Source organism: Anser brachyrhynchus (assembly GCF_964034855.1).
Source record: "Anser brachyrhynchus genome assembly, chromosome: 2".
Lineage (NCBI taxonomy): Eukaryota > Metazoa > Chordata > Aves > Anseriformes > Anatidae > Anser > Anser brachyrhynchus.
Window position 1 is genome coordinate 84,629,664 of NC_137695.1, and position 12,021 is coordinate 84,641,684.

A 12,021-nucleotide genomic window follows, 5' to 3' on the forward strand; every position below is an offset into this window, starting at 1 on the left:
GCAACAGCTGCTTTGGAGAAACTCCCTCCAGTTTTATTGCTGTGCATGCTATTATACAGTAAGGTATACACCTTTGATCAGTTCATGTCAGCTGTCCCAGCTGCATCTTCTACCAGCCTCTTGCCCTCCCTCAGCCTCCCTGTTGCGGGGGGCAGTGTGACAAACAGAGAGGTCTTGATGCTGTGCAAGCACTGTTCAGCAGGAGCTAAAACAATGTTTTGGTCACAAACCTAGAACATAACATCACCATATGAGCCGCTATGAAGAAAATTAACTCTATCCCAACCAGACCTAGTGCAAGGTGTCACTTAGAATCACAGAATCATTAAGGTTGGAAAAGACCTCCAAGATCATCTGGTCCAACCATCCCCCTACCACCAATGTCACCCACTAAACCATGTCCCTAAGCACCGTGTCCAACCTTTCCTTAAACACCCCCAGACATGGTGACTCACCACCTCCCTGGGCAACCCCTTCCAATGCCTAACCATTCTTCCTGAGAAGAAATTTCTAATTTCCAACTTGAAATGTCCAACTTACTTCCAACTTATTGACTGGGGTGACCTGTGAATATAAATGATGACTGAAGAAATACAAAGTAAACATCACATATTTTGTTAGTATCATCTTCTCTTATGATGTCTAGGTCATACAAAATTTTAAGAATTTGCTATAGGAGTGTTTTTAACTTTTGTTTGTAGTTGTGTTTTGTTCTGAATGCTTGAGGATATTGGCATTGTCACTAAAATAAGAACTCTCATTCCCTCAGTAACACCAGCAAACAATATCCTCTTACAGGATTCCACAAATAGAACAATTTTGTTTGATTTATGAATAGACTTTTCAGCAAAACTGAAATCAATTATTGTATATCCCCATGCTGAGACCTGTAGAATGTTGGCAGCAGTATGAATTTTTATGTCTGTTTCTCTTTGTGATCATGTTGCTGACTCCAGCTGTGAAATATTTTCGTAAGAATTTTAGGAGGTTGTTCAGTTCTCAAATGGTGAATGCTAACTGGAAAGGGAAAATTCTTACAGATTAAGTAGGTGATTTCAATACCAGTGATGTGGGAACATACTTCAAGCCAGCATGTGTTTTATCTGTCCTAATTAATCACTTAGTTGCAATGATATATTGGTAGAGAAGGGGGTTGGGAGCAGTTAACTGACAGAGTACTTTGTCTTCATGGGTTGGGTCTGATCTTTAAATCTTTACACAACCAGCACTGGTGCTTACTCAAGTTAAAAAAAAAAAATGTGATGTACAATTGGACGTCTTTCTCTTGGCTTCTTTTTTTTTTTTCCAAAGCTCTCTGGGCTAAATGCTGAAGCTTTTCTCTCATGCACTTCTGTCGAGTTATCCTGCTAAAATCATTGGGCATGTTTTAGGAGTTTTTGTTTGATTTTAAGGACGAAGGCTGAATAGTAATTCAAAGTACTTGAAATTCAAATTATTGTAGAAAGAAGCAAACAATCTTAGAAAGAGAATGGAGTTTCTGCTTTTTGGAAAGCCCCTCTGATGGGCTAGCTAGAATAGGAAGAGTGCTGACTTGATCCCTCATATCCCTGGCCCCTCGTTGAGCTTAAGCCTTTACAAAGGTCTTTAAGATATTATGTCTCCTTTAACTAATCTGTTTTCCCATCTAGTAATTTCAACACAGCAGATACATGCTTTAGGATGTTGTGATAATTACTTAAGCAATCAGAAAAAATTTTCTTCTTTGAGGTATTTGACAGGGTCTGGAAGATTTTCTTTTCTTCCCCTTGATTCATGGACTCAAGAGATTATCAGCCTGTTTTTAAGAACACTTACCCAGGCACAAATTGTATCAAACTGTCAGCAAAGATAGGACAAAATGAGCCCTCGGTATACAGTTTTGCTGGCTCTGTGTGCAGGAGACGGGAAGGCATGTCTTTATGTGCTTCCTGTTTCCCTACCACACAGCTGAAGGATTTAGTTTCATTACACATATGATGCAACAATGAGTATTTGAACTACATTACTGAAAAGTTTATTGCAGTGTTAGTAGATAATGTATTCTGCTGCCTAGAGCCAGTGCTGTCTCAGTCTTCCATCACCTCTGTAGTTTGACATTACCAAAGGAGTGCAAGAGGGTGATCTTTCTGCTGATGTTGATTCCTTGCATGTCTAAATTCTCAAGCAGTGCCACTTTCTATCTCCTCCAGTTGGGATTTTATTCTGAAAACTTACTGAAAACATCCTGGTTAGTCTAATAGTTGTATGTATGTAATAATTAGACTAAGCAAAGTCTCAAATGTTTGAATTGGCTTAACAATGTATAATAGTGGAAATGATTATTTTGTGTATTTTTTTCTATATCTGCACCAAGCAAGACTTTTGATGTATATAGAATTATATATAGGTAATAATCTGCAAGAACTGCCAGAACTATTGTATTCTATGTTGTTCTGGCTCCTAATTTATACCCACTGAATTCTTTCCTTGTCAGGATGCCTCAGTGAATGCCATGAAAGTGGGTTGTTTTCATGTTCATAGATACAGTTCCAAACTTCTTGCTTTTTTTGTTTACCCTAGTTGTTGAAAGCTAGTGTGTCAGAGCTTTTCACAATGGTAAGCTTACACATAACATCTGTTGTTCATTCACGCAGAGAGAAATAGAGGTTTCCTATTGCAATCATGCAATTATTGTGTTGAAGAACATTGGAGTATTTTATATATTTGTTTTTTAATTAAAATCAGCTAGCAACAGGATCGGCATTAGTCTTTGCTTCTGAAATCTTGATGTGAGTCGCTGAAATTATAAACACTAAATTGAAGTATAGCCATAAACATACACTTTTTAGGTAAAATAAAAGCATTCAAATGTTTTCATTTTATGGTAAATGCCCATAATTTTGAAACAATAGCAAAAAAAAAAAAGCAAACTTTAATAGGAATAATAGAAATGCGTATTATTAAATGGTAGTCACGCTGCAATCTCTGTATACAGTAAATTCCTGTTAGAGGAAAGGAAGCAAAAAATATTTCTAGATGCATAACTACATATTGGATTCTCGTAAGTGATTGGTTCTTATCCAAGGCTACTTCAGTGTCATTTATGGTTCTCCAGATTACCTCTTTGAGCCAAATTTGATTGCTGTGCAGTAAGACAGCATGACTTACACTTTTATAATGAATACTCATGCTGATTAATGATTCACCATACAGGGAAAACTCACTGGGGAGTATGTATTCCTTACTGCAATACCATTTAATTAAGGAAACATATTTGGATTTTCTTATTCTACTGATTTGATGCAGTTGCCAGTGTAGTGGATAATTTGGCTTTTACCATAGATTTCCCGACACTGGAGCTTTTTTAAATGTATCTGTACTTTCTACCCACAGAAGGGTGATGTAACAGTAGACCATGGAAACAACGTTAAGAAAGTGACATTTAAAGGAATGTCAGTCTAATATTTTAAAATATATCTTCTTCTTTAAACAAGATTCACTTCTTTAAACATAGTTTACAAAACAACAAGAACCTATTAAAACAATTCAGTTTAAGTTGGAAAAGAAATTAAGAGATCATTTTACAGATGATTATGCTGCTTTTTCAGTTCTAGTTTTTTTTTTTTTTCAGTATTCTACATGGATGTGCTGATTGAAGCATGGTATTTCTGTTGTGGAGGAGGAGAATAAGATCCCTGAAAGGTAGATGCAGCTACACTATCTGACAGAGAGTGACGGCATGTCAGCAGTGAACTATGTCACCTAAATGCTTTTACGAGCGATGTCTTTGTGGTTACACCCAATGAGTTTCCTACTCAGCAAATCCATGCCCACTATGATTAAAATTTCTATAAAAGTGCATGTACAAGATTAAGGTTTCAAATGAAACCGTAGCATCTGACATCGACATTTCCATGAGCATTAATAAATAAAATAAATATTTCTTTGTTTTACCTAAGGATTTATTTATAGTATAAAATATACCTTTATGTACCTGTGCCTGAGTTCAGCCTGAACAGGCTTTTGCAATTTGACCTTGGAGTGAGCAAAGTTGGGTGTATAACCTCTGAGGTGTGAAACCCTTCTAAGAGGAAGGCTGTCCACCATCTACCATCCATTGTCATCCCAAGGGGTCACAGAAGGAATCTGGTCTTACAATCTTTCATCTTCCAGTTCTAAATGTTATGTTACTATTGCTACTGGGCATTTGTGGAGCCTAGTCATAAAAAAAAAAAAAGTTTTCCATTTTGTTCCACATTGCTAAAAATTTCCATGATGCATCCGTAAGAAAGGACTTAGATACATAAGCCATCTCCTTATTTACTTTTTAATGGAATTTCATGTGACCAAGAAAGGGCTACTACCAGCCCAAGAACTGTGTCCTAGAAGAATCTTAAAAACTCACTGGAAAAAGCTGTTACAAATGTTTAAAAGAAATACAAGAGAAATAATTAAAAATAATTTTGAAATTTATATTGAGTGCTTAGTTTGAATAAATATTTAAAAGTTACTGAAACCTCTGTTTTTGAGCGTATGTAAAAGGTAGATTTTAGAAAGATTTTTAACTCTGCTGGCTGATTTTATTCCATTTTGAAAAAGTAATTTAGAAAAAAAAAAAGTTGAAATCAGTTGCTATCCTGAAGGAGATGGATTCCTTGGCAGTTAGTTACAGCTTATGGAAATGTAGTGGGTAGATACTGAAGAGTGAAGTGTTGTTGAAGTTACTGTGATGGGGGAGTTAAAGTAACCAATATATCTATGTAAGATGGGGAGTTTCTCTGATTCGGTTATGCACTGAGCAGTATTTTTCTATCTGTATTCCAGACAATATAGTGGAATTCAATTACGTACCTTGGCGCTGTTTTTTGATGGTTATCTGTTTTACCACAGTTGTTATTGTTTACTTCTATTTCTTATTTTGCTCAGTCCATTTTTAATTTTTTTATACCCTCCATCACTGTACTTAATAGTGATTAAACAGGGATATTAACCTGCTGACATTTTATACAGCTGTCGTTAGGTCATGAGATGGTCACAATGGTAGCTGTTGATTGTAGGCTATATTCTTGCAGATTGTTTCCATGAGTCCAGGAAACCATGCTGTCACAAGATCAATAAATAAATAAGAAATAACCACAGAATCTCAGAATGTTTAAGGCTGGAAGGGACCTCTGAGGGACACCTGGTCCAACCCCACTGCTCAGGCAGGGACACCTAGAGCAGGTTGCCAATCACCATGTACAGGTGGCTTTTGAAGATCTCTGAGGAGGGAGACTCCATAGCCTCTCTGGACAACCATTTCCAGTGCTCCATCACCCACACAGCAATGGTGCGCTTCTTGGTGTTCAGATGGCACCTCTTGTGTTCCAGTTTGTGCCCACGGCCTCTTGTCCTGTTACTGGGCACCACTGAAGAGTCTGGCTCCGTCCTTTTCTGCACCCTTCTTTCAGGTGTTTATGTTAAGCCCTCCTAAGCCTCCACTTCTCCAGGCTGAACAGTCCCAACTCTCTCTGCCTCTCCTCAAAGAAGAGGTGCTCCAGTCCCTTGACTATCTTGGTAGCATTCATTGGACTCTTTCCAGTATGTCTAGGTCTCTCTTGTACTGGGAGCCCAGAGCTGGACACATACTCTAGGTGCAGCCTCACCATTGCTGAGAGGAAGGATCATGTCTCTTGAGCTGCTGGGGATACTTTGCCTGATGCAGCCAGGAATACTGTTAGCTAATGTAGCAGCAAGGACACATTGCAGACTCATGTTCAACTTGGTGTCCACCAGGACTCCTAGGTCTTCTTCTGCACAACTTCTTTCTAGCTAGGTGGCCCTCACCAAATACCTGGGGTTGTTCCTTCCTGGGTGCAGAACTTCGCGTTTCTTGTGGAATTTAATCAATTTTATTGTCTAATTTTCTTGTTCAGGTCAACAAGAGTATGTGGGGTGTGGTGGGTTGATCTTTGGTGGCAGCCAGGCCACCACCCAGTCACTGTCTCACGCCCCTTCCTCAACAGGAAATTAGACAGAAAAGCCAGTGTTGTCACCTCCATGGTGGAGAGCTCTTACCAGTTACTGTCCTAAGCAAAAGACTCAAAAAGACTTGACTTGGGGAAAATTAATTTAATGTATTGTCAAAGAAAAACAGAGTAGGATGGTGAGAAAGACAAAAATCAGAATACGCTTCCCCCGGCCTTGATCAGGTGGGGCCGTTGGAGCTGGCCGGAACAGGCTGGGTCCAGCATGGGGCAGCTCCGGCCTCCCCTCACACAGCGGCCCTGCAGCCCCCTGCTGCTGCCTGGGTACCTGAAGGCCAACAGTGGGGATAAGATGTTTTTGTTTGGATGTATAGCTTTTTTTTTTTTTCTTTCCCTCCATGAAAACTGAGGTGAAGTTTTCAGATAATCTTAGAAAGACAATTCTCTGTGTGTTTATGTGTGTGTGCGTGTGTGTTCAAACTCCAAGCAGAATTTCAGCAGTGATATTAGGTACAGGAATACATGAATTATTTATGTATGACTTCCAGTATGTTCCCAACAGGCTAGTAGTATTTTTCCTGTTCATCTATCTATGATCATCCAAGATTTGAATTTGATTCTCTCAGGAGCATGTATATGCTCTGACTTACAGAATCTCATTTGTTTTTCTGTGACACTGGTATGAAATAGTGCTGCTGTTGTGGAAATTAAATACAACAGATTTATTTTACATTGTGGTTATTCGGCTATGTTGTACTCTGTTAGGCTTCTTAATTTTTATTTTTCTTCTACTTGCTCTATTTTTCCATTTGTTTTTAGTGCTAAATGCCCTTGTATGTCGGTTAAAGGCTTATCATCATCAAACCTAATTTGTGAGGGAAGATGAAAATAATTGGGGTGGGTTTTCTAAGAAAAGGGCCCAGAGCAGAAGGAAGGGTATGATAGTCATCCTATATGCTAGTGATTTTTGAAGAGGACTGATGAAATAATTCAATTTCTGTGTCTATTGTACATATGACAGGAAACATGGAACTTAAATTGTACTAGGAAAAGCTCATATTAAGCAGTAAAGCAAGCTTTCTGGCAGAAAGGTGGGTGGAAACCTGAGACAGACTGAGGAGGCCATGGGAGGCTTCAGCAAGGGATGTTGTGAAGGACTGATTATGTGTCTTAAATATTCCAGATTACTTGGGCAGAAAAAAAATAATCTACAGTGTTGAGGAGGTTTGGCAGTGGGGTAGGGAACTTGGAGGTCCTTTTCAGCTGTATCGTCTGTAATTCTTCAGTACTATCAATTTTAAGTCCCAATAAGACCCAAGAATGTCCAATTTCTTATACTGAGGACCAAGCTGAATTAAACGTGTACCTAAACTGATCAGGTGGACTAGTGCAAGTGCATGCCTTTGCTCCGTTAAGTGTTGAGCAATGCTATTGCTGCTGATCCATGTATGATTTTTTTGAACATAACTACCTTTAGTACAGTAGCTTCTCAGTTATTTTTGAAAACACATTATCCGTTTTCTTTCTACACGGTGTTTCTCATATAAATTTGTGTATTGCAAAAATGCTGAAACAGATAATATTAAAACCTCAGCTGGATAAAGTCACGCTGAAGATTCAATGTCATTATCTAATTAAATGCAATTTGTTGCAATCTTTCCATCTCAAATACCTGTAGTAATAAACTGAACTAATGACATAGAAATTAAAAATTATATTTTGTCCAAAAGAAGTGTTTTAATGGGTGCACAATACATTACTTTTAACATCAGGCACATTGCTTGTGATTTCTCTGTTTCTAGCTAAACAGGACATGCCTTTTTTTTTAATCATTTTTCAAGCTCCAAATAAAAACAAACAAACAAAATGAAACAAAAACAGAAATCCTGGAAACATGCAGTGGCTGTATATTAGCTACTGTTCAGTCCAGATGTTGAGCCTATTTGATTGTTGCAATAAGCTGTACTTACAGTTTATTGCAACAGTTGGTTGTGTTACCAGATTTTTTCCCACTTAAATTGGTTTTTGCAAAATTTCAAAAACTGCTTTAGCAACATAGTGTTCTTCCGTGGAAACAAAGGGTTTACCAAAAAAAAAAAATCTGCCTGAAAATTAAAATTAAAAAAAAGTTGAATATGGTTCCAAAAAAAAAAGTTCAGGATAGAAACACACACAGTAGCACACTGATGTAATCATTCTGAACACAGAGAAATGGCTGTTGTAGCATCTTTTAAGGTCACCGAGAGGCTTCCCCATTGATCCTTACTGTCTCTCACACGTAGACTTTAAATATTTTGGAGTGCTTGTGCCAGGCAAGTATTTTGTGTTGCAGGTAAATGTTTTCCAGCAACTCATGCAGGCTCATTTTCCCCCACATTCCTGAAAACCTAACAGCAGTAGAAAACCACCAGTCCTTGGTTGGCCTCATTTGGCATTGCTCTTGGAGAGTGTCACAGGCCAAAACCAGGCCTGAGTCCAGGAATTTTTCTTAATTAGGTATATTGCCAATTAACATGAACTTCAAATTATTGTTTCTGGTATTGAGAAACAGAGAAGACAACTGGTTAAATGAAAATGTGGAGAAGACACCTCTCTTCCCCCCACCCTGGTGTAACTTCCCAGTACTACTTGTTAGACTCGGTCCCTTAGGTGAGGTGATGGGTGAGCTCCTCCTACAGTCCCTCCCTTGAGCATGCATACATGCATGTGCACACGTTCGTACACTCTCTCCCTCCCCAAAAACCCTACTTATGTATCCGGAGCAATGACGTTACCAAAGCTAAAAAATCAGTATTTACCACTTTAGTTGATTTGCTTACAAAAAGAGTCATATGGAAATATGTAGCTGCTTTAATTAAAAATAATGTTTTCTGATTTATAATCTTGTGCTTCAATATGTAAACTATAATCTAGCCTGAGATTTTGCTTAAGAGAAAAAAAAATGTTTTATAGAAACATGGGCTTTGAACGGCAGGGTGGAGCAAAGGCAGGAGTTTTGCCACTGATGTGAATGATGATTGCTGTGCACATATTATCCTGCTGATGACATCCCTGGGAATTTCCCCACTGCTCTTTAGGAAGGCCATCCAGCTGACAGCCTGTGGGCCAGTTTTGTTCCACAAAATAATTTTGTCCATCTCCCACATGGGTCTGATCTTTTCCTAAATTGCTTGTGCGTAAAGATGCATGCTACTTCTCTGCTCACTTAGTTCTGGGAAGTGGCATGACTTTGCTACTGAGGTATGCATGTAGTGGTATTTAACTAGAGGTACTATTCTATAGCTTAGCCTTCAGAAAGATATATCTTTCCACAGTCACTACAGTCACTCCTTTTTTTTTAAAAAAAAAAAAAAAAAAGAATCATTTTTCTTGTAACAGGTCTCAAAAATGGCTTAAGAACTGGTGTGCTGTTTTTGTGTGTTTTGTTTGTTTTTTGTTTTTTTTTTCAAAAATACTTTGATAAAATATTGTCAAAAATGCCTTTTAGACTAGAATGAAGACATAGTCACCTTAGGCCTCAAATACAATACCTATGAAATAGTCACTCAGTTTAGGAAGTTCTAGGAACACTAGAAGTTTTATATTTCTCTTGTATCTTTTGTTGGTTTACTGTTTGCAAAGCACTTCATGATTCATTACTTTCATGATACAGTAATTTTGTGTTGGATACTGCCACTGGAATACTATACAAAAATCACAGATATAAATGATATGAATATTCTCCAAATGTATTGTCATGAATATTTAAGAGTAAGGCTGGGAGATATTTTAATATTTTGTTTTGAAACCACTTTTTTAATGTATTTATAGTTTAAAATAAGTTATAAATTAATTATGTGTGTATTATACAACAGATGCATGTATGTTCTACATTTTTCCTTAAATTAGTATTATTATTATTTCTGACATGTATATATATTATTATTATATATATATATATAGGCTTTCTTGTAACAAAATCATTCTTTTGTTTTTCCATAAATTGCAGAAGCTATGCCTGTGCCAGATCAGCCCTCGTCTTCTGATAAGACAAGTTCCCTTAGTCCTGTGTTGAACACATCCAACGGCGATGGCTCGGAAACTGAGACAACCTCTGCCATTCTAGCTTCAGTTAAAGAACAGGTATGCAAGTGCTGCATCTGCATTCTATAAGAGAATAATGTGATTTAATGGTTTTAGCAAGGTTGCAGAGGTGGTATACAAATAATTTCATTAGCAAATGCAAATTGCAAAGAATGTGAAATATTTCTTCGTGTCAGTATGCTTCCGTGTACTGTCCTATGATAGATGCAATATAATTGAACTGTTCATTTTATTCTGCACATTTACTTATTGTGAATGGTGCTTTTGAAAGATGTCTGCTTTTCTTGTTGGCAGTCTGCATGTGGCATGGCATATAAGAGCTACCAACAAACAAGTAGCTTTGAAAAACTGTTATTCCAGACTTTTTAGGTAAAATCTTAAAGAATATGAAGATTATTAAATTTAACATATGCTTGTTAATGTTTTTATCGTATGCACAACTTGAAATGAGATGAGGGCAAAATTGGGTATAGACAGAGGCTTTTGGCCTTAGAAAGTTAAAACCAAAACTAGTAGAAATCTTTGAATGAAAGACCTTTTGTGTGACACTCTGCATGATTCTAGAAAGATGGATTTGGACATTTTTATGTCAATTTTGGTGGGCTGATTCCCTCAGATTTTGCTTAATGCCTCTTTGTACATGAGGAGATGGTTGGTATTCTAGTTCGTGAAAACACCTGATCCCCACTACTACCTCATTTGCCTCAGCAGAAGCAGATATCCTCAAGAGGCATATGATGGTTGCTTTTAGTCAACTTTCTCTTGCTAAATTGTTCCTTGTGTTATGAAGTAGTGAACTTACCTGCTGAAGACATTCACTGCTACTTGAGTGAAATTAATACATGAATTCAGTCTATGATATCTAACACCGCTCCAGTCATTGGCCTTTTACAAAAAAAATGTGACCTTGCTCTTATTTTTTTCTGTTTGATACATATCAAGTATCTCTTTCAGGTGTTAGAGGTTATTTGTATTTTGTTTATGTTTTTTTTTTTTTGGGGGGGGGAGGTCTTTTTTCTTTTTTCTTTTTTTCCTTTAAAGGCAATTGCAAGGAAGAATGGTAGTAAAGTGGATTTTTGTCTTAGGATTTATGGCATGCTGTTGTGTCGGGTTTACCATGGTTTAAATGTTTTAATGTATGTCTTCTTCCAGGGCAGTAGTGTTACCTGTGCATGTGATTGTGTTTTAAAACCATTTAAGACCAGTGTTTCAGCCTGTGGTGTACTATGTTATTACCAAGAAAAGTATTTGCCTTGGCTATTGACTTTCTGATGTTGAAAGAACGTACATGGAAGTTACATGGGTAGAAGATAGACTGTACCTGTCTGTTGGAATGTGAAACACGGGATGGAATAGTGAGAAGTATTTTTCTGTTGGTGAGTTTTGTGATGGTGCTGCTAGATTATGCCTAGTCATATTTTGCAACTGAACAACCAATAAGCAAACAAAACAATAAATCAGTGAGTACTAGAGGGAATTGTCACTGAATCCACTGTCCAAAAAGGATTTTAATTGGAAAAAAAAATTATCAAAGTTATTTCTGATTCCTGTGAACCACAGCGAAAAGGAGCCTGCAGGAAAGGAATTCTGCACTCCCTTACCACTAAGAACAGCCTAGACAGCTAACCTAAGGTACTGCTGACTAACAAGATAATCGTTGTGGTACAGAGTATACCAATGTGACAGGTGTTCTTTTAAGTGAACTTCCTTCTTGATAGGTGATCTGTAGTCAGATCCATCTTGAATCTGGAAGATTGTGTATACTAAGCTCAAAAATGAGCCTGATTTTTTCAGGGATGTTAATTCATTCCTCAGAGTATATGGTTACTTCAGCAAAGTCAGTTTGACATGGTTCTACGTTCAGCCACGGTACTGGGAAGCCATGTTACTCCAATATTATCTTTCTACGTTGTAGTAAAGGTTTAGAAAGAGCAAACTGTTTGTTTGTTTTCCATAATATAGTGTATGTTTTGACAGGCTTCCATTAGTTAGT

General features: G+C 37.5%; 1 protein-coding gene across 9 annotated transcripts in view; it reads left to right on the plus strand.

Moving 5' to 3' along the window:
* CTNND2 (catenin delta 2) overlaps positions 1 to 12,021 on the plus strand; it is a 645,658-nt gene that overhangs the window by 112,611 nt on the left and 521,026 nt on the right. For all 9 annotated transcript variants that reach the window (XM_080578781.1, XM_080578780.1, XM_080578782.1 and 6 more), the window contains exon 2: positions 9,934 to 10,067. In XM_080578781.1, coding sequence (XP_080434907.1) covers positions 9,939 to 10,067 — 129 coding nt within the window. In that variant the 5' untranslated portion in view covers positions 9,934 to 9,938. The remainder of the gene's footprint in view (positions 1 to 9,933; positions 10,068 to 12,021) is intronic.